We start from the raw sequence: 22,345 nt of genomic DNA on the forward strand, positions 1-22,345 counted from the left end.
TTTGAGAAAATATTAAATATACTTGCTAGTTTATGAGACTATTGGAAATAGTTGGGCCAAAGATACGTTTCTAAAAGCCTCAGATTAAAAATTATAACTTTGTTTTAAACAGATGAAACACAAACTTATAAGACTATAGTATAAAAGTGAAAAAAGGAGGAGAATAGCCCTGGCTGGCGTGGCTCAGCTGACTAGGTGCCATCTAGCAAAGCAAAAGATCACCAGTTCAATTCCTGGTCAGGGCACATGCCTGGGTTGCAGGCCTGGCCCTCCAGTTGGGGTGCATGTGAGAAGTAACTGATGATCATTGTTTCTCACATTGATGTTTCCATCCTCTTTTTCCCTACCTTCCCCACTAAATCAATCAATCAATAAAATCTTTTAAAAAAAGAAGAGAACAAAATGCTGAAAAAGTTCTTAGAAATGTGAAGTCATAAAAGCTTTTGCATTTCAAGGTCTGAGAAGAAAAATCTACTTTTGTGATGTGACTGAAATTATTTCTGTACTAGGATCCCACCCTTAAGATTTTACAATATTGTTAGTGAGAGAACATATACATGCATTAAAAACATTCATTTTAGGACAATACAGGTGTGTGTCATGGATAAGATGTAAACTTTCCAGCTTCACAGATCTGGACTCAAATTTCAATTTGCCTTTTAACTAGCTTTGTGACTTGGGCAACCTACTTAACCTCTCTGATCTTTAGTTCTGTCATCTATAAAGTGTAAATAGTAAAATCTATCTTATACAGGATGATGGGAAGACTAGAGAAATTCTACATAAAGACCCTAGCTCTATATTCTCAATAAATGGCAACTGCATTGTTATTATTCTACTAGAGAAGTTCAGAAGGGAAACCAAATTTTGGAGGAAGGATGATTGATTTCATTTTGGGGACAGTGACAGATCAACTACAAATGTATATCAAAAGAAGTTATTACTGGAAACATGCATTTAACAAACATTTACCTGAAAATCCCTAAAGGCAAATTAGGTATTTTATTGACCATCTTGTCTTATATTTGTAAATATTTGTAAATTAAGTTTATTTTTATTTTTATAAGGGCTAACAAATCTTTACACTACTTTATTTAATTGCGGAACTCTTTTTGGTATCACATAGAAAATATAATAACAAGAAATCATAGGATATTTTAACTCCAAATGATAGCTGTGGGAAGGATTATTGAAGTTAATTCAAGCTGTTAAATTAAGAATACATAACTTTCAGCCAAGATGAAGGCGTAGGTAGAAACACTTCACTTCCTCACACAACCAAAAGGATAACAACCAACTTAAAAACAAGAAACTACCAGAACTGCCAGAAAATCAAACTGCATGGAACTCAGACAAACAAGAAGTGAAAGAAACATTCATCCAAACCAGCAGGAGGGGTGGAGATGGGCAGCTGGGCAGGGAGGACACGCAGCAAGGTGGTGGATGAAGGCACTGGCAAGGCAGGGGCTGGCTGACCTGGAAACCAAGGACTCAAAACCTCTACCTATGGAATTCTGTGGGGGTTGCAAAGGCAAGAGAAACTCCCAGTCTGTCGTTGGAAAATGGGGCTGGACCCCAGCGAGCCAGCAGCGTTGTTACCTCTCTAACCCCTCCCCCGCAGACAGCCACAGAACGCAGCAGAGGGTTGCCCATCACAGTGAATACCTAAGGCTCTGCCTCTTACAACATAACAGGTGTGCCAAGACAAAGAAATATGGTCCAAATGAAAGAACAGATTAAAACTCCAGAAAAAGAGCTAAGTGGCAAGGAGATAGCCAACCTATCAGATGCAGAGTTCAAAACACTGGCAATCAGGATGCTCACAGAACTGACAGAGCTCATTTGCAAAGTGAAGGAAGAAGTGAAGGCTATACAAAGTGAAATAAAGGAAAACGTACAGGGAACAAACAGAGAAGGGAAGCCAAGACTTAAATCTATGATTTGAAACAGAAGGAAGAAATAAACGTTCAACTAGAACACAATGAAGAAAAAAGAATTCAAAAAAGTGAGGAGAGGCTTAGTAACCTCCTGGACAACTTTAAACATTCCAACATCCAAATCATAGGGGTGTGTCAGAAGGAGAAGGGGAAGAGCAAAAGACTGAAAATTTATTCGAACTAATAATGAAGGAAAACTTCCCCAATCTGGCAAAGGAAACAGACTTCCAGGAAATCCAGGCAGCTCAGAGAGTCCCAAAGAAGTTGGACCCAAGGAAGCACACACTGAGGCATATCATAATTACATGACCCGAGATTAAAGTTGAGAGAATCTTAAAAGCAGCAAGAGAAAAGGAGACAGTTACCTACAAAGGAGTTCCCATTAGACTATCAGCTGATTTCTTAAAAGAAACCTTTTAAGCAAGAAGGTGCTAGAAAGAAGTATTTGAGGTCATGAGAGGCAAGGACCTATGCTCAAGATTGCTCTATCCAGCAAAGCTTTCATTTAGAATGGAAGGGCAGATAAAGTGCTTCCCAGAGAAGGTCAAGTTAAAGGAGTTCATCATTACCAAGCCCTCATTATATGAAATGTTAAAGGGACTTAACCAAGAAAAAGAAGATCAAAACCAATGAATAGTAAAATGACAACAAACTCACAACTATCGATAACTGAATCTAAAAAACAAAAACAAAAACTAAGCAAACAACTACAACAGGAACAGAATCAAAGAAATGGAAATCACATGGAGGGTTATCGGGGGGAGGGAAGAGGGAGGAGGGGGAAAAAAGGTACAGGGAATAAGAAGCATAATTGGTAGGCATAAAATAGGGTGAGGTTAAGAATAGTATTGGAATTAGAGAAACCAATGAACTTATATGTACGACCCATGGACATGAACTAAGTGGGGGGTGGTGCTGGAGGGAGAGGGAGGTGCAGGGCAGAGGGGAGATACAGGGGGAAAAAAGTGGGACAAATGTAATAGCATAATGAATAAAGTGTACTCTAAAAAAAGAACACATAAAAGACATGTTAGCCAAATGCAACATATAGAAAACTTGTAAATCCCAATTCAAGCAAGTATTTTTTGAGATGGCTAGAGAACACTGAACATGAACTGGGTGTCAGAGGATATTATTAAGAAACTGATATTTTTGTTAAGTAGGGATTTGTTACTGGGAAATATACATTTAAAAATACTTAACTATTAGAGAAATATATACTGAAATATTCATTAGTAAAATGAAATATTTGGGATTTGTTTAAAAGTACTTCAGGAAAAAATGGTGGTGGTGGGGAATAGATGAAACTACAAAGACAAAATGGTGGTAAGATTTAATCTAGGTGGCACACAAATGGGGGCTCACTGGCTCTGCTTTTGTGTATGTCTAAAAAGTTTCACAGTAAGAGTAAACAAAAAATGAATTAAATAGAGCTAAATATATAAATGAAACAAAATAATTAAAGTAGTTACAGACCATACCAAGTGAGAAATTCCAAGAAACATATTTCTTTGACCATGAGTTACTATTTTTAGGTTCCCTTCTTAAAAATTATACATTTCTGTCAACAAAAAGTTTTTAAAATACGTTGTTTGTATTGTACTGTAGGTTTTTCAAAGTCCCACTTAAATTTATTATGTTTTAAGAGTAGGTCTTTTACATGAGGTTGCAACATATATTTCTTTCAGGATGTAAGTTTCTCTTTACATTATTGTTTGCTGTGACTTGCTGAATCATTAACCCTAATCATAACTGAAATGTAAATGTAAAAGTAGATTTCAAAGTGATGATTTTTGGAATCATCAGTGTGAGCAATATTCTATGTCACAGGTCTACTCTGGTCTACTCTACTGAGAATGAGCTAATATTTAACATTGGTTTGTTTTTTTTTTAATTAAGGCAGTAAAGGCACAACTCCCATATTGAGTAACCAGATAAGTAAAATTACACAAAGGATATGAAACAATTCTATGATTTCTTTTGTATGTACAAAACCTTAAAATGCTATTTAATGTAGCAGTTTTGGGGGAGCAAAGATACTGCGTTTTGTTAAAATAAGAAATTAGGCTCTTGCTTTCCTTTATCATCTTTTCAAGAGTAAATTAAGACAGAAAATTCTAGATTACTCTAATATTTCCTGATATAAAATTTGGATTCCAAGGCTCTTCAATCCTTACTTTCTTATCAATATTAAACTTTAAAGACCTTAAAATAAATTTAGGTTTATTTTAAAATTTAAACATTTCAATCTGGTAGAAAAACTACAAAGTCATAATCTATTTTGCTCAAAATAAATTCTTTACTAAAAAAGTAAGAAAATAGTCCTGGCTGGTACGGTTCAGTGGATTGAGTGCTGGCCTGTGAAATCATAGGGTCACCAGTTTGATTCCCAGTCAGGGCACATGCCTGGGTTGCAGGCCAGGTCCCCAGTAGGGGGCAATGCAACATTAATGTTTCTTTCCCTCTCTTTCTCCCTCCCTTCTCCCTCTCTAAAAATAAATAAATAATAAAATCCTTTAAAAAAAGTATGAAAATACTGCGTTCAATTCTAGCTACACATTTTTAAAATGTTTTGTCCTGCCTGGTGTGGGTCAGTGGATTAAGCACAGTCCTGTGAACAAAAAGGCTGCTTGTTTGATTCCTAGTCAGGGCACAAGCCTGGGTTTCAGGCCAAGTCCCTAGTAGTGGGCACGCAAAAGGCAATCACACACTGATGTTTCTCTCCCTCTCTTTCTCTGTCCCTCCCTGCTCTCTAAAAATACATAAATAAAATCTTTAAAAAATTGTTTCTATTGAATGATGTATTGATGTATTGATTTTAGAGACACAGAGGAATGGAACAATGAGAGAGAGAGAGAGAGAGAGAGAGAAGAAACACTGATTTGTTGTTCCACTTATCCAGGCATTATTGTTTGATTCAGACCAGGGATCAAACCCACAACCTTGACACATGGGGACAATGCTCCAACCAACTGAGCTACCTGGCTAGGGCTCTTGCTACACATTTTGAAAGCCACTTATAAAATAAAGCTGGTTGAGGTAAATAAGATGATGAATAAACCAGACACCATGATACCTAAGGTCTAACTGAAAGAACTTGTAAAGTGTATTCTAAAGAGTTAAGTAAGGAGAGATACTTTCAAACACTTGTTAGGAACAAGAAACAGATTTACTCTCAGAAAATAGATGATACTTGTGTGGGTGGGAACTTTACTTCAATACTTAAAAATGAGGGTCTTAAAACATGTATAGTAAAATGATAGCAAACTCACTTATTAACACCCACACCTAAAACAAAAACAAACTAAGCAAACAACTAGAACACGAACAGAACCACAGAAATACAGATCACATGGAGGGTTAGCAACAGGGGAGTGGGAGGACGAGAGAGGGGGAAAAGGTATACAGAATAAGTAGCATAGATGGTAGGTAGAAAATAGACAGAGGGAGGGCAAGAATAGTATGGGAAATGTAGAAGTTAAAGAACTTATAAGTATGACACATGGACATGAACTAAAGGGAATGTGGGTGGGAGAGAGTATGCAGGATGGGAGTGAAGGGGGAAAATGGGACAACTGTCATAGCATAATCAATAAAATATATCTTTTAAAAATGAGGGTTTTACTTAAGATACTATCTAAGGCTCTTTCTGCTCCTAATTTCCTTAAACTACTGAGTTCTTTTCTCTTATTACATATAAATCTAGATAATCAATACATTCCAAGCCTCTCTGGCAAGAACACATTGAAATGTTAAAAAAAAAATTACGTTCAGGGGTAATATCTTCCTTAGTTATTACAATGTGCTTCTACTCTACAAATTGAAACACTGGTACTTTAAAAAAAACACTGAAATCTTATTCTCATGGCTCTTGCTAAAATGATCTTTACTATTACTAGATGCTGCCTTCTTAAAGATACAGATCTGCTTGCTTTCGGGTTGAGTAATTTTTTAAGCTCAAATTTCTACATGCCAACCAAATACTAATTTTAGAAATAAAGAATGTTGCTATTTTAAATAAATTACATTCTTGGGGAGAATACATAGAAATTTAGTACACAAGGAAAGGAGGAACCAGGAAGATACCAATTTTCATAGTGTTACATAGCACCTTTCCGGAATGATTCCTGTGTAAAGGACAAAACTGGGGGCAGCATATAAAAAATACTTTAAATAGATACATTCTTAACTAAGCTATTTTTATGTACAAGAATTTGGCATGTCATAAGACCATGGAATTAATAGATATAAATATGTTCAACATGTGTTTTACAAGCTCCTGGAAAAGATACGTCTTTTAACAAAAATTGTTTCATATTTTTATTCACTTTTCTTTTTTATATGCCAATCTAGTTTTATACCTCAAGAATACATCAATTCATAAATAGTGGAAGAGGGTAGGCCTTTGAGAAACAGTATCCTGTATGTTGCACTTGTAAATATAACAGAATGAAAATAAGTAACTACGAATAAAAAATTTGCCTTGAGCCGTGGCTGGTGTGGCTCAATGGATTAAGTGTAGGCCCGCAAACCAAGGGGTCGCTGGTCCGATTCCCCAACAGGGCACATGCCTGGGTTGCAAGCCAGGTCCCCAGTAGGGGGTATGTGAGAGGAAACCACACATTGATGTTTCTCTCCCTCTCTTTCTTCCTCTATCCCTTCCTCTCTCTCTAAAAGTGAATAAATAAAATCTTAAAAAAAAAATTTGCCTTGAAGTACTTCTTGAAAAATATAACTTACTTTGTATTTATATTATACTACCTAGCTAAATCTACTGAAATACAAAATGTATGGTCATACCATTTACTTTCATATATTGTTCTTTTTTATTGCAATTTTTTTCCTGTAATGAAATCAATATAGCTGATTAAGGGCAGTGAGAAGGAATAAACTCAAGAAAAAAGAAAAATGAAAAACTAAAAACCAAATACCAATAGTATTAGGAAGGATTACCTGTTGGTCATTCTCTGTAGGAACATTCCTGTGCAGTCTTTCTACCTCTGAACTTGCAGACTTTCTGCAAGTCTGGAAGTCACTTCTTGGGGTCCAGGTGCCTCCTTAACATCCCCAGACCCCTTAATATGGTGGAAATAATGTTTGGCTTAAAAATCATACTTAAAATCTATTTCATCTATCCCTTTAAGGTACCAATTCCAATGCAAAATGGTGTTAAACCAAGGTCTAAAATGCAACTTTAAGAGAATATAAAGAAATTTAAAGAATCTCGGTAGCAATGAAAATGGTTTTCTGTTAGCAGGCTCTGAAGAAGGACCAACCATCTACCCTTCAAAGGAAACTTATGATGTCATCTTGAACAGCTGATCACTTTGTAGCCTTTATAGGTATTTTATCCTATACAGGAAGATAGAATATATCTCACTATTATTGGGTGTCTAACTATGTAGCACACACCGTGCTAAGTACTATACATAAGGATGCTATTTTTTGATTCTCATAGACACACATATACACACATCTCTTTTTTCCCTGCAAAGTTTTACATTTCTTCATGCCAACCAAATACCAACTTTAGAAAGAATAAATGTAACTATTTTAAATACACTACAAAGTTAGTACCCAGTTTTCAGATTAAAATGGATTAATTTTATGGCTTGAATCAGATGCATATAAATCCAATGTATTAAGTAAAGAGTTTTTGCATATATGTGGAGACATGAGTATTTTGCAAATAGTGGAGACACAGGTTAAGAGCATGAGTTTTGATTTCACACACAAAGCCAGGTTTCAGTCATGGCGCTACCTCATATTTGTGGTGGCTAATATGAGGTCAACATATCGGTGATCTTGGGTGAGTTACTTAGCACCTTGGGGCCTCATCTCTAAAACATAATTAAAATGTTTACCCAATAGAGTTGTGAGGGTTAAATGAAAAAATGCTTCAGGTCCTAGTCTTAGGTAGTATTGTTTTTGTTACTTAGGTATCATTATGGAATATAACCACACTGGAAGGTTAAAGAGACAAAAAATAAGGGCTGATAAACAATCCCGTAGTAATGGTGTTTTTCTCTAATTTGGCTTTACTTTATTATAACTAAAAAACAGCAGGCACATAAGCAAGATGAATTGGGAAATTATTAAATATAAGAAAAATTATAACTCAACTATCTGAATGTGTACTATATGCTACACATCCCACTATTTAACATTTTTTAGTGTTTAATAAATAAAAAACTTGTAGAAGTTTGAGTAAAAATGATTTAGTATTTTCCACCCAAACTCACAATTAATTATGGCCTGTACGTACATCCACTCAAGAACACTTAACCTATTTAGGTACCCTAAAATAGATCTAAGCAATACTAACATATGAATTATAATCTCATCATGCCCCCAGAGCAGCACTGTCCACCTGGCTTTATCCATTCACATGAACAAAGAGGTATATTAGTGGATGAACTATTCTGAAGCAAGGGACTCTTTTTTTTTTTCTTTCAACTTTCATTTGCTTCCTCCCCATACCCCGCACCTAGATTTGGTACTAATGCCAACAATGGCCATAGATCTGCTATTGTCAACATAAGCACAGAGAAGAAACCCAAGCCAGCAGAGTGCTGGCAGAGTTGGCAAATAGTCACAGAAGGTTCTGTCTATGTAGTAATTAGGAAAGAAAGTGAAGGAGAAGTAATCCAGGAAATAGGTGAGAGACAACTCTGAGTGAATCCCTAGTTTCAACAGAAATAGCATATAGAATTGTCCTTTTAAATCTTTAAAAGCAGATTGGACCCTTAATACAATAGCACTAACCTAGAAAACACATTTCTTTACAAAGGCATGTAGATGGAATAGTAGGTATTAAAAAGGGAAGAGCAGAAATATGACAGTAGAGCAAAGGAGTAAAAAACACAAAATAATATCAAATGGCTGAAACAAACTGAAATTATAAATAGTAATACTTTCTGAACAATAAAAGCTAATAATTCAGTATATAAATATAATAAGAACACACTCGATAAAATTCTTATAGGATTCATCTCTTTTACAGAAATACTGTGAAAGCCCCAAAACCACACACACCAAAATCAAATACAGAAATTCACTTTTTGAGTACTGTTAGCAACAATATTCCCCCACTCCAAACTCCAAAAAGGACACTAAGTTACATTTCAAAAATTCTCCCAAAGATTAGACTACAAGTACTTCTATACCTTGTGTCTACAAAATTACCAATTTGGGTTTGTAACAAAATAGAAGGAGTGTTTAAACTATATGCTGAAACAGTGATTTTTAACTTTGCTCATTTTGTGGCACATGTAAACTAATTACTAAAATTCTGTGGCACACCAAAAAATATATTTTCTGCCAATTTGACCAAGAAAATAAGTATAATTTTTATTCCTTCACCCTGGACAGCTACTGTGTTGGCTGTTGTTATTTTTTAAATTTGATAATCTAAGGGAAAAGAAGTCAGTGCCCCTGACTAAACAGTCAGGTATTGCATGTTTTAAAAACTCTTGTGGCATGTGCCACATGGCATGTACACAGGTTGAAAATCACTGTTCTAAGTTAACAATCAAAAACTGTTTAACATTACAAAAAAAACAAACAAAAAACCCCACCAGAAAAACAAAAGCACACCACAGCTTGAGTACATCAATGAACTAACGCTTCAAGAAAAAACATGGAAAAATAGTACATTTCCCCTCAAAATCATTATTCCCATATCAGAATTTTGTAAGAGCAATGTGATAGAATGACTTACCTGTGGGACCACATTCTGCACGTATGATGGTGGATGTTGCTGCTTTTGATGAACAGCACTTTCTATTGCTACTTTAGCTACAGTGCTTGGATCTGCTCCTGCTGGCACGGCAACCATTGTTGCACTGCAGCCAGCATTGTTGGGGTCACTGATTGTAACAATTCTAACGCCTACTTTATTTGGAATTCCTGTGACTGTTTCCCTATCATTATCATCTGCTGGCCTCTTTACAGTTTTGCATTCTGCTGTGCCATTTGTAGACCGAACGTCAGATGATAGGGCAGGAGAATGGGATACTCTTGATCCTGAGTGGGGAACTACCATTTGATGCCCCTGTATAACAGAGGTTGTAGAATGTGGTGAGACAACTACACTTGGGCGTTGCTGAGGCACATCTGAATTCAAACTTGAAGCTAGAGGTCCATTAGGCAAATCAGTACCACTAAATTGCTGTGTTGCCACATTTGAAGCTTCCTGTATACTGCTCACAGATGGTGAACCACCCAAAGTTAATATAGGTCCATTAGAAATTCTTTCTAGTTGATCACCTTTGGCAGTATCTTGCTGAGTGGCATCTAAAGTCCCTTGTGGTTCCATTGGAGATATCTCACCATTTCCTACATGATTGGAAGTTTTGTGATTTGGAATGTTTTTGCTTAAATGGGAACCGTCTCCTTTATCAAAATCACAGATTCCATTAACTAAAGGTTTTCTCAAATCACTTTTGATATCCTGCATGTCCATTTGTTCTGAGCTCTGTTTTCCAGATGCTCCATTCTCACCTAATTCTAATGATGGCCCATTACTAATTAGTGAGCACTGATTAGCCTCACTTTGAATTTTCCCTGAGTTTGAAGGAGGTAGACTTGAGTCACTGTACTTTCTTCCATTTAAAAGACTTCCCACCTGCATTTCATTTTCCTTTGTATCCCCATTGCTGGTGTTGGTAGTTCCTCGTCGGCAGGACGGGTTCTCCATGACTTCAATTTTACGTTCATGAACGTGTAAACCTGTTGCTTCTTTTGCTTCCTCTTCCTTTTGGCAAATTATTTTATCACCTTTGAATGGGGGAGTAGCAGTAGTACAAGATGATTGTCCAGCTGGAGATGCTTGACTGGCTGGAAGCGTTTGCACCTGAAGTCCAACTCCTGCCTGGGTCCCACTCATGGTAATTCCTGCTGGAGCAATGAGCTGAGTTGCATTTCCCTGACTCACAGTTGCAGTTGCAAAACTTGTATTTGGCACAACTGTTATGGTAACCTGGTTTCCGGAAGTCCCTTGGAAAATGGTTGCTGGGCTATTTGAGATCAGTGGGCCTGGCAATATTTGTAAGTTCGAGATGGGCACGGTTTGCACTCCCCCTGTGGGTGGCATTGGACTTTGGACCAACTGAACATTTTGCTGCCCAACCAATAGCTGCTGTGCTGGAGTCTGCCCCTGAACTCCAAAACCTGCTGCTTGGTTATTGGCCACCTGGTATACCACCTGAGGGCTAGGAGCTCTTGCATTATTAGGGGGAGGAACCTGTGGAGCTGGGAGAATAAGCTTACCACCTGGAGTTGAAGGACCACGTTTTGGAAGCAGCAACTGTTTTATCAGACTTGACTCACCAGAGGCAGGCTGACCAACTCCTGAATTTGTTTGCTGTGGTTGAACTTGCATCTGTACTTGTTGTGGCTGCTGAACTTGTACCTGTACCTGTTGAGGTGGGGGTGCTGGTGAATGCTGCTGCTGCTGCTGCCTCTTCACAGAGAGCATTTGACTGACAGTAGGAGGTGGTCCCTGTGATTGAGGGGTGGAAGAAGATGACATGGCAGTAGGGACTTGGTTATTAGAAGCTGGGACAGGTGATGGTGAGGAAGATGGAGTTATGTTTGGTTGTCCAGTTAGCTGAACTGTTTGACCAGCTGGAAGAGCTGCTGGATTAGCAAGAACAATTTGGTGAATAGCTGGTGCATAAGTTTGACCTTGTTGAGCTGGCTGGCTTACAATCACTACACTTTGTTGGGTTGGCTGCTGTGGTTGTTGAATAGGCTGTTGTACCACCGTCGATGAAACTTGCTGAGAAGGGAGAGGTTTGGGTGCAATGTTCTGAAACCCTACCCTTGAGGGTTGTGGACTTGGGACACCAGCAATGGTAACCATTTGTCCTGTAGCTACCTGAAAATTCTGTACTGAAGCTGCTGAGACAATATTGGATGCAGAAGTTGTTACATACTGTGGAGGTGCTATGATAACAGTGTCTTGTGGCTGGCTACCAGCTGATGTCTGTTGAGATGAAGTTTGCACAGGCTGGGGTGATGTGGTGATTAACTGTTGACCCTGTGAAACTGTAGAAGTACATGCTGGTATGGTCTGTACTCTGCCAAATATATGACTTTGTGGGACAGCTTGTTGAATTACAGTAACAGGAGTGCCAGAAGGTATCTGACCCGGTACCACTGTGTGTAATGGAGACTGTTGTGGAATTACCGATGGATGGTGAAGCAATGTCTGGGAATTTACAACTGTAACAGGCTGTGGCCCTGTACTGTGATTCTGAACCACAGAACTCTGTGCAGCTCCTCCTCCCACAGCGATACTGACAGGAACTGCTGTCTGGGGTATAGAATTCTGGATTACTGTAGCCTTAACAACTTCACAGGGAATTGGAGCTTTATTCTGAATGACAGTCACCGGAGCATTTTGCTGCTGGTGGTTGTGAACTGAAGGATTTGGTGGCATTCTTGAAACAGTCTGTGCCATAGTATGAACACCTTGTACTGGAAAAGACATTTGTGTTGCAGTCAAATTTGAAGATTGGTTTGTAACAGGAGTCCTCTGAAAATGGTTTCCTACAGTTTGTGGTCCATGAGGGATTCCTGAAAATATAGGAAAAAAGTCAAAATTTATAATAAAGTGACTGAAAAGCTGCATGTAGGAATTATTTTACTTCATATAAGAGAAAATAGTTTTAAGAAATTAATATCTAGAACTGTGCATCTGGAAAAAAAAGGAAAAGTTATATATTTTAATGTATATAATATACATTTTATTAACTTGATAGTATTTATTATTTTTTAATTTTTTAAAACTTTTTAAAAAAAGATTTTATCTATCCATTTCTAGAGAGGGGAGGGAGAGGGAGAGGGAGAGAGAGAGGGAGAGGGAGAGAAACAAACAAACATCAATGCGCAGCTGTTGGGGGCCATGGCCTGCAACCCAGGCATGTGCCCTGACTGGGAATCAAACCTACAATGCCCTGGCTCGCAGCCCGAGCTCAATCCACTGAGCTACACCAGCCAGGGCTACTTGATAATATTTAAAACAATACAAATTAATACCTGCAGGAGAAGGACTTGAAGATATATCAGGAACAGAATCAACACGAACAACAGGAGTAGAAACTGGTTGTTGCTGATAGTACATCTGAATGGGAAGTGGTATAGCCCTCCGTTTTACTCCTACTACATGAATATGTGCTTGCCCGCTGTTACTGGAATCCTCCACTCTCTTCACTGAATGATTTGGAAACACCGTTCTGTAAAGTACACAATACTCAGTTTTGATAACTAGCACGCTAGCAAAAAAAACATTAACTTCTAACAATATTTACACAAACAGCAGCAGTATACTCATTGCTACTTATGTATGAACCAGTGTGATTCATATAACTATATTCTGCAAGGGTAAAGAAAGAAATATAAAAGATCAATTCTCCAATTTTTAAAGTCATCATTTATTAACTTTGTTGGGTTTTCAACAATTCTACTGCATATATAATGAACAAAAAGCTGCATTTAGGCAATGCCTATTTTACAAACTTGGCAAAATGTCAGAGCCTTAATATTTGAAGAGAGTGCTGCCATGTCTTTAACATATTTAAAAGTAGGTAGAAAAAAAAAGAAAACTTAATTTCTTCTTTCTCTATCTTTGATAAACCTCATAATGCCCGAACAAACACCAGATGTGATGTCCAAAATTCCCCTGAATTTAAACTTCCACCATACTACAACCTAACCATATGGAATTTTAAGTAGTGAAGATATTTACAGGTATATTCTCAAGAACAACAGGTGTGGTGATACAAACTGACTTTAAAGTTAAGGACTATGTATCCTACCTAAGACATTTATAAAATCCAGTTGATGTTAGGATTCCACCACGAGCTAATTTACTGCAAGTTGAGAGGTACTCAGAATACATCTCTGCTCGAGAGACAGAACAATCTGGATTTACTTCAAAATGAGCATTTAGCCTAAAAGAGGAGAAAAATAAATGGCATTATGCAAGACACTATAGGAGAATCTATATTTAAGTATGCTAAAACCATTTAAAGGCAATGTGTTATGTATTATAAACTAATAATTATACTTTGTCAAATATTACTGTTTCATATATTATTAGCAAAAATACATGCTAGGTTTCAATTAGACTAAATCAGATAAAGAGATTAACTAGTCTACTTATTATAATGCAAAACATCTCTAACAACAAAATAAAAACTGTGCTCACATCCCAGTGAGAGCAGGCAACAAATATTCTACAATAAATAGTTTTATTTAGTGAATATCTAGTCAGGTTCCCATCTTGTAATAATCAAAATATAACAGAAGTTCCCAATGATGAGCTACTGTAGACAAGGAAAATGGAGGGAAAACTGAAGTTAAACTTTGTTTGGCTGTTGGATGAAGTTCCTTCAGAAAAAAAGCTTATCAAAGCTTCCAACTACTCCCTAAAGTGATACTTCCCATGCTGCACACTCCCATTCCCCACTTCAGAGACTTCTATTCTTAATCCTGCACAAATTAATTCAAACTTCACTTTGTCTTTTTCATAAAGAGACTTCCATTTATAAGTTAGGATTGGAGGCCTAGTTACCCTTAAAGGGCTCTTCGTAGGACTCTCTCTATACATAACAAGTCAACATACAGCTGTTTCTTATAAACTGCATCAAATAGTGAGTATGATAAAATAATGATAAAACAAGCCTCTCCTTTTCCCCCCAGAAATGGCAGAAATATGCAACTGAATTTTATAAGACCAAACCTATACCTAACACCATATATTTTATAGTGGATGTGATAATAACTTTTTTCAATTTCCATAATCCTTTGAGTGCAGAGTTTTCAAAACTGGATACAAAAAACTTTTTTTGGTTTCAATGTAGAAGATAAACATTTCCAAATGTTGGAAGAGATTCATCAAGTATAAAGGGTCATGTTATAACAATACAGAAATGTAGAAAGCAAATAGAGATATTTAAAATCATAAACCTGATTTAAGTAGAAAAGTCTAGAGAAAACTGTCATAGGAACAGAGATGTATGTGAAAGCACCAAAAATATGGAACAACAGAATGAAAGAAGCATAGAATGAGAAATGAATAATGTTGGAAAATGGGAGAAAGGGATCAAGGAAAGAAAATTTAAAAAGTAATACATCATTGGAAAGTAATCTTTATTTCAATCTGTTAATCTTCTAAAGAATTTAAGTTAAAATTCAAAAATAATGTAGAAGCAACTATCTAAGACAAAATGAAATCAAACCAAGTCTACATTTATTTTTTCAGAAAATGGCTGAGGTATAACCACTCAATCTTCTCAAAAAATACTGTTTTCAAAGTTGCTTATTTTATTATAGACTAACTGTCTATCATTTGATTAGTTTCTCATGACTCACAAGAAGGAAAATTAACTAGCAATGAATAAGAAATTTTGCTTTTCATGAAAGAGACATTTAATAACAAAATCTGGCTTTATTTTCTTAAAGTCAGTCCAATTCAGTTTAAATAAAACATTAATTTAAGAAGAACAAATTCTTTAATTTGACAAACCTTATTTTCTGCAAAGTCAAAGGTAACTTTTTAACACAAATTTTACTGTGAAAAGAAATGGTGTAATTTAATAAAATTTTAGGCAAAGACTATTATAATTCTGAAGACTCTGATAAATATTTTTCTTTCAAATTATTCCAAAATACAGGTAAAGTGGTTTTATATTGTTCTTTCATGTATAAATGATATTCTATTCTAATTAAAAAGAAATACAGGATAAAATATTTGGATGACTGTTGAAATACATTTCCTTTGCTCCTTTTTGCTTTATTCTCAAGGATAAAGCCTTAATAGAAATAAGCCACTTACCACTGACAAGCAAACTTCTCACTATCTATTTCCACTATTCCTGGGGGTGGAGCAACATGCTGCGCTACAACTGCTCTGGAAGCTAAAGAAAGAAATACATTAGCTACATCATTTAAAAATTAGTCACTATATACCATATTTAGTTCATGGACACTGAACCAATGAATACCTTTTAAAAAGGTGTATAAACATAATGCACCAATTTGAAAAAACAAAAAATCAAACAAACAAAAAAAAACAACTTATAATGGAGCACACATTATACCAGGCACTGTCTTAGATGCTTTATTTGAACAATTTTTTAACCTCACAATCATTCGAATAGTAACAGTAATATGGATTATATCACTAATATAAACTCTTTTCCCCCATTGGTCAGACCCCAGATTAAATACTTTACTTGTATTATCTTTCTTAATTCTTTTGTAAGATGGGTACAGATAAGGAAACTGAGACTCAAAGTGATTAAAATAACTAGCCCAAGGTCACACAGCTCAACCTATCAGTAAATAAGCACCTCTCACTTTAGTTACAGAAGCATACTGCATCAGAAATTACATCACTTCTGAATTTAAAAGGTGAATATTGACAGTGTGAGTGGCATATGTAAAATTTCTGAGATAAGGTGAACATAAAGCTGAAATGCTATGCTATATAACAAAGGAACGAATAAAAACATGAAAAATGAGTTAATATAACTATGAACCTTACATATTTATATTAAAATTATACTATTTCACTACTGAAACAGCATGATTCTATAGTTTTTACACTTACAAAGTATACCCACTTTCCTGCAGATGACATTTTAGCAAAACTTCTCAGAACCCTCAAACAGCACAAACACATTTCTAAGTTAATGGAACTAGAGGTGCTCCACAGAACGGCCAAATCTGTGAATGATCTGAAGAAATTCTGATCCTTGTTTGATGATAAATCCCCAACCCCCTCCAACCCCCAACTCCCTGCTTTCATTGGGCTAGCAGCTAATATCAGTCACTTAATGAACATTTACTCTGCATTAAGTCATTTACATTATTTGTTTCAATATTATGTATAGGTCTAAATTAATTATCCCCATTTTGCAGATGAAAAAATAAAGCTCAGAGATTACTTTCACAAAGGAACACATGATGGAGATAGCAGAGCTGGTGTAGCTGGAAAGCCTTGATTTATGAGTGGTGGATTTGAATCCAGGTTTACTCATTTCAGAAGCCATACTGTGGATATGCTGCTTCTTAACAGAATATAATTAGAACCAAAATTATTTTCCTGGTGCAACCTCAGCTTATCTTTTCCTCTCCTCCGAATTTAATGACACTGTCACAGAAAATACCTTTCTAGGGCCTGAACCAATGTAAAAATCTTTTTCCCTTTTCTTCATCAATTGTACTATAAGAGTATACCCTACTTAGGCTAAAATCTACTGAATCAATTAATCAATTTGCACGAAACATTAAAAATTATGTAAAACTTTACAAACATAATAAAGAATGATGTAGCCACAATTAAATTATAAATATAAACCAGGAATATATATTACTATGAAAGTGGTTACAAGCGGAGAAACATTTCCTTCAGGATATTCTGAGACCTTCCAAAGGACACAAAGGCACTTATACTTTAAAAAGAATCAATTTCCAGATACTCAACTTTTGTATACATTACTTCCAAAAACTGTTGCCTGAGTGTATCATCTCCTCTTTGATAATTGCTCTTCTACCATTGTGGAACAGGGAAGTCTTAGATCTCACCCATCCTCAATTGCACTGCAGGATTATGGTTAAATGCGTGACTCTGGAGACTCTGGAGTCAGAGAGGCTCTAGAGTTCCATCACTCAGCACTAGCTATGCAACTATGGGAAGGTTAACTAACCTCTCTGTGTTTAAAAATGGGGAAAAGTAACAGTACATTGCCCTTATAGGTCATGAGGATTAGAGGAGCTTATATGTGAGCCACTAAAACAATGCCTGGTAAATAGTAAGCACTATAAATGTTAGTTATTATTTAAAAACCCTTGGAACACCCAACAGAGAGTTAGAAACAATAGTGTCCACAAAGCCTCCTTTTAACCAAGGTATTACGGTAGGGCTTCCTTTTTATCCCAGTGTTTTATTTATTACAGTTAAAGGCAATGTTGGACATTAGAAATTAGGTATTTTGGCCCTTTGGTGTGCTCTGAATTCAGCTACACTATAGAGTGATGACAATTTTTGCTGAATGTCCTTCCCTCCTCTATCCCAGAACTACTGTCCAAAGAGTGCCCATTACTTCTGAGACAGAATCTCGTGTAAAATAAAGCACAGAGAGTATTTTAAGGAAATACTGAAGGTGGTGGCATCTTATTTCATTCAGATGACAATTTCATGGTAAATTTACCACAGAATTCTGAAGCAAGGAAGGTGAGAATGCATATTAATATACTTTCTTGAATTGAAAAATGGCTTTTTTCTAAGAAACAGAAAGTAAGGCTGATTATTAAGCAGGATACTTTTAATAATAAACACTACCTTTGTCAGATAGGTTATGTAGCAGACAGTTTTCATAATCAAATGAAGTAAATCTGCAGTGCCAAACCAAAGTTTTACAAAAATGTATTCAAAGCACATGGTAAAAACACTTTATCAAAAAACATTGTACTGGTTTTAAAATGAACAATATTTTAAATTTCCTAACTCAGTGGTCTTCAAAGTATAGTCTCTAGACCAGCAACATCAGCGTCTCATGGGAACTTGTGAGAAATGAAAATTCTCAAGTCTACCTGAATCAGAAACTCAGGGTATGGAGCCTAAAACTCAGCGTCCAAGCCTACCAGGTGATTCTGATGCACACTGAAGTGCAGAGCCACCGTGCTGACACTTCATAAATAATACATCAGATTAAACAAGGTACACCAAGTAAAAGAGAAGCAAGTATGATTTACAGCCTTATCTTGATAGTATCGTTTTGATACGTTTTCATAAATGTCTCTAATGACTAAGCCACAAATACTTTTCTGAGTCATTTATTGTTAATTCTTTGATTTCAACAAAATTATAGAGTAAGTTGTCAGAAGATCTTAAATATAATTTTAACCATTGTAAATAATTCTAAAGAAGTTCAAAGAATTTTAAGTTTTATCTTCATCTATTTATTGACATGAACTAGGTTTCCAACTTATATCTGTAAGAAGAAAGAACAGATAAAATTGATATTGAACTCAATAATAAAAATATTCATTGCTAGACACACTAGAATACGCTCCAGAGAACTAGGGAAAAAAGTCTTGTCTATCTCATTAAGAGACGTATTTCCAATAGTTTTACTCTTTATTTAATAGTTATTTATAAAAATTTGCGAGGCATTTATTGTTGTTTGATGTACTATGTGTTACTAACATTTGTAATTATAAAATAAAATTTTAAACAGAGTTTAATAAAGTAATAGGAAATTGAAAAACTTAAATTAAAATGTCTACATCTATAGCTGAGAAGTAGTGATAAGGTGATGGCTATGAGTTCAAAGAGAAAGGTACATCATAAAATTTCTGATATTAAGAGTATGCATTTTTGAAAATGAGTGATGGTATCAGGATTCCATTGGATACAAAATGTTTAATTTTTATTTTAAACCCAATTTAATATACAAAAATATATTATTTGCAACTACTTAAACTATGATGAAGAAATTTAGATGTTAACCTAAAAATGGGAAGGACTACTTAAGTTTTCCTAGTGAGGAGAGGAAGTGAGGAAAAACTTTTAAAGGTGACCATTCCCTAAGAAAGTAATATTAAACAAACTAGGGCATGGTGGGGGGGGGGGGGTTGGTGGTGTGTAGAAAGCCAAACCATAGACAGTAACTAATCAAATAATTAAAAACAACTTCCAGCAAAGATGAGGTGTAGGTAGACTTGCTTCGCCCACTCGCACAACCATAAAAAGGATAACAACCGACCTAAAAACAAAAAATAACCAGAACTGCCAGAAAAATCAAACAGTATGGAAATTCAACAACTAAGGATTTAGAGAAGAAACATTCATCCAGACAGGTAGGAGGGGCAGAGAGGGTATGATGTGGTGCAGTGAGGCAGCTCTTGGTGGCAGCTGGGCATTACAGGTGGTCCCACATTCACCTGTGGCAGATAAACTGGGAAGGGCAACTTGGCAATGAGCAATCCAAGCCAGGCCCGACTGTGTAGCTCAGGGTTCCAGTGCTGGGAAAATAAAGCCTCATAAAATCTGGCTGTAAAAACCAGTGGGGAATGAGGCAGTGGAAGAAACTGAAAGTCTCTCAGAAGAGTCCACTTAAAGGGCACACAGGGTCCTAGAACAGACACAAACCCACCCACTCTGTGAATCAGCTCCAGGGCAGAAGCTAGAAGGTGGCAGCTGCTTACTGAAGTGGGGATAGTGACTGGAAAGGGGGCGAGAGCCAATCAAATGGCACTGTTTCCTTTCTGACTCCTCCCCTACATACAGTGCCACAAAGCGGCAAAGTGGGCATACTGCCCTGGTGAATATGTAAGGTTCCACCCCTTACAACATAACTGGTGTGTTGACAGGGAGAGTCAATGCAGCTCAACCTAATACACAGAAACACAGGTAGGCTGCCTAGTTGAGGAGACAAAGAAATGTGGACCAAATGGAAGAACAGACCAAAACTCCAGAAAAAGAATTAAGCGACATGGAGATAGCCAACCTATCAGATGCAGAGTTCAAAACACGGTGATCAGGATGCTCAGAGAAATGATTGAGTACAGCCACAAAATAAAGGAAGAAGTGAAGGCTATACAAAGTGAAATAAAGGAAAATACACAGGGAACAAATAGAGAAGGGAAGGAAACCGGGACTCAAATCAATGATTTGGAACAGGAGGAAAAAATAAACATTACACCTGAACAGAATAAAGAAACAAGAATTCAAAAAAAATGAGAAGAGGCTTAGGAATCTGGGACAACTTTAAATGCACCAACACCTGAATCATAGAGGTGCTGGAAAAACAAGAGGAAGAACAAGAAATAGAAAACTTATTTGAAAACATAATGGAAGAAAATGTCCCCAATCTGGTGAAGGAAACAGACATACAAGTCCAGGAAGCTCAGAGAGTCCCAAAGAAGTTGGACCCAAGGAGGAACACACCAAGGCATGTCAAAATTACATTAGCCAAGATTAAAGATAAGGAGAGAATCTTAAAAGAAGCAAGAAAAAAGGAGACAGTTACCTACAAAGGAGTTCCCATAAGACTATCAGCTGATTTCTCAAAAGAAACTTTGCAGGCAAGAAGGGACTGGAAAGAAGTATTCAAAGTCATGAAAGGCAGGGACCTACAGCCAAGATTGCTCTACCCAGCAAAGGTATCATTTAGAATGGTAGGACAGATAGAGTGCTTCCCAGATAAGGTCAAGTTAAAGGAGTTCATCATCACCAAGCCTTTATTATACGAAATGTTAAAGAGACTTATCTGAGAAAAAGAAGATCAAAACTATGAACAGTAAAATGACAATAAATGCACAACTATCAACAAACTGAATGTAAAAAGCAAACAAACAAACAAAGCAAACAACTAGAACAGGAACAGAATCACAGAAATGGCGATCACATGGAGGGTTATCAGTGGGGAGGGGGAGAATGGGGGAAAAGATACAGGGAATAAGAAGCATAATTGGTAGGTACAAAATAGATAGGGGGAAGTTAAGAATAGTAAAGGAAATGGAGAAGCCAAAGAATTTATATGTACGACCCACGGACATGAACTCAGGGGACAACTGCTAGAGGGAATGGGGTTTCTGGGTGGAGGGATGGCAAAGGGATAAATGAGACAACTGTAATAGCATCATCAATAAAATATACTTAATATGGCTACATATACAAGCAAGCTATAACCTTAATTGTCAATTGTCAGGCGAGGGACCAAATCTTAGGTTGGAGGTGAGTTCATTTGTTAAGCTCACAGGTAGTGACAAGGCAAAAAAAACAGCAGCTTTCATTGAAAATACCCTTGAATATTCTTCAAAAAGCTCATTATAGTTCAGTGTATCACTAATAACTTATTAATTTCTCTCTTGGTTGGACAGTTTCTCCATAGCCCTCAATTAATTTAATCTTTGGTTTCTTGGGAGGATAAACATATACCTCCACCACTCACTTAACTGGCAATATAAACGGTTTCATGTCTTCTTTAAGTTAAAAAACCATTAAATATTCTGACCAGTGATCCCCAATATGCACTGGCTGTTTGACATCTATTGCCTGTAGGTGAAAGCTCACTGGGTAGATTAGATTAGTCAAAACTATGTATTTTCTTCCTGCCTTCTATTATTTGTCCAGACTGTTGGATGAATTCAAATAAGTTACATGCATATATGATACAACTCTACAATATACTTCAGAAGAACATAATGGAAATCAATGAAATATGTGACATACTGCATACTGTGAGTAAATAAGAGTATCTACCATAATTTTGATTCTATGAACTAGCACAGAAGAGAGATTCGGACCATGATTAAATGACAGGAGAATAAGATAGCTGGAGAGATATGATGAGAGTGTGAACTGAGTCACAAGCCCTGGCAACTGAAGA

The 22,345-nt window shown here is 36.4% G+C and overlaps 1 protein-coding gene across 2 annotated transcripts in view; it reads right to left on the reverse strand.

Moving 5' to 3' along the window:
* The window catches only part of ARID2 (AT-rich interaction domain 2), a 164,271-nt gene that overhangs the window by 38,966 nt on the left and 102,960 nt on the right, over positions 1-22,345 (reverse strand). The window contains exons 12-16 of one of the 2 annotated variants that reach the window (XM_036019142.1): positions 15,781-15,862; positions 13,760-13,894; positions 12,981-13,177; positions 9,658-12,518; positions 6,883-7,012 (exon numbers count right to left, since the gene is read on the reverse strand). In XM_036019142.1, coding sequence (XP_035875035.1) covers positions 6,932-7,012; positions 9,658-12,518; positions 12,981-13,177; positions 13,760-13,894; positions 15,781-15,862 — 3,356 coding nt within the window. In that variant the 3' untranslated portion in view covers positions 6,883-6,931. Of the gene's footprint in view, positions 1-6,882; positions 7,013-9,657; positions 12,519-12,980; positions 13,178-13,759; positions 13,895-15,780; positions 15,863-22,345 lie in introns of those variants that run through there. The other variant, XM_028531863.2, reaches the window with a different exon arrangement.

The sequence above is a fragment of the Phyllostomus discolor genome, chromosome 2 (assembly GCF_004126475.2).
Source record: "Phyllostomus discolor isolate MPI-MPIP mPhyDis1 chromosome 2, mPhyDis1.pri.v3, whole genome shotgun sequence".
NCBI classification, from domain to species: Eukaryota; Metazoa; Chordata; class Mammalia; order Chiroptera; family Phyllostomidae; genus Phyllostomus; species Phyllostomus discolor.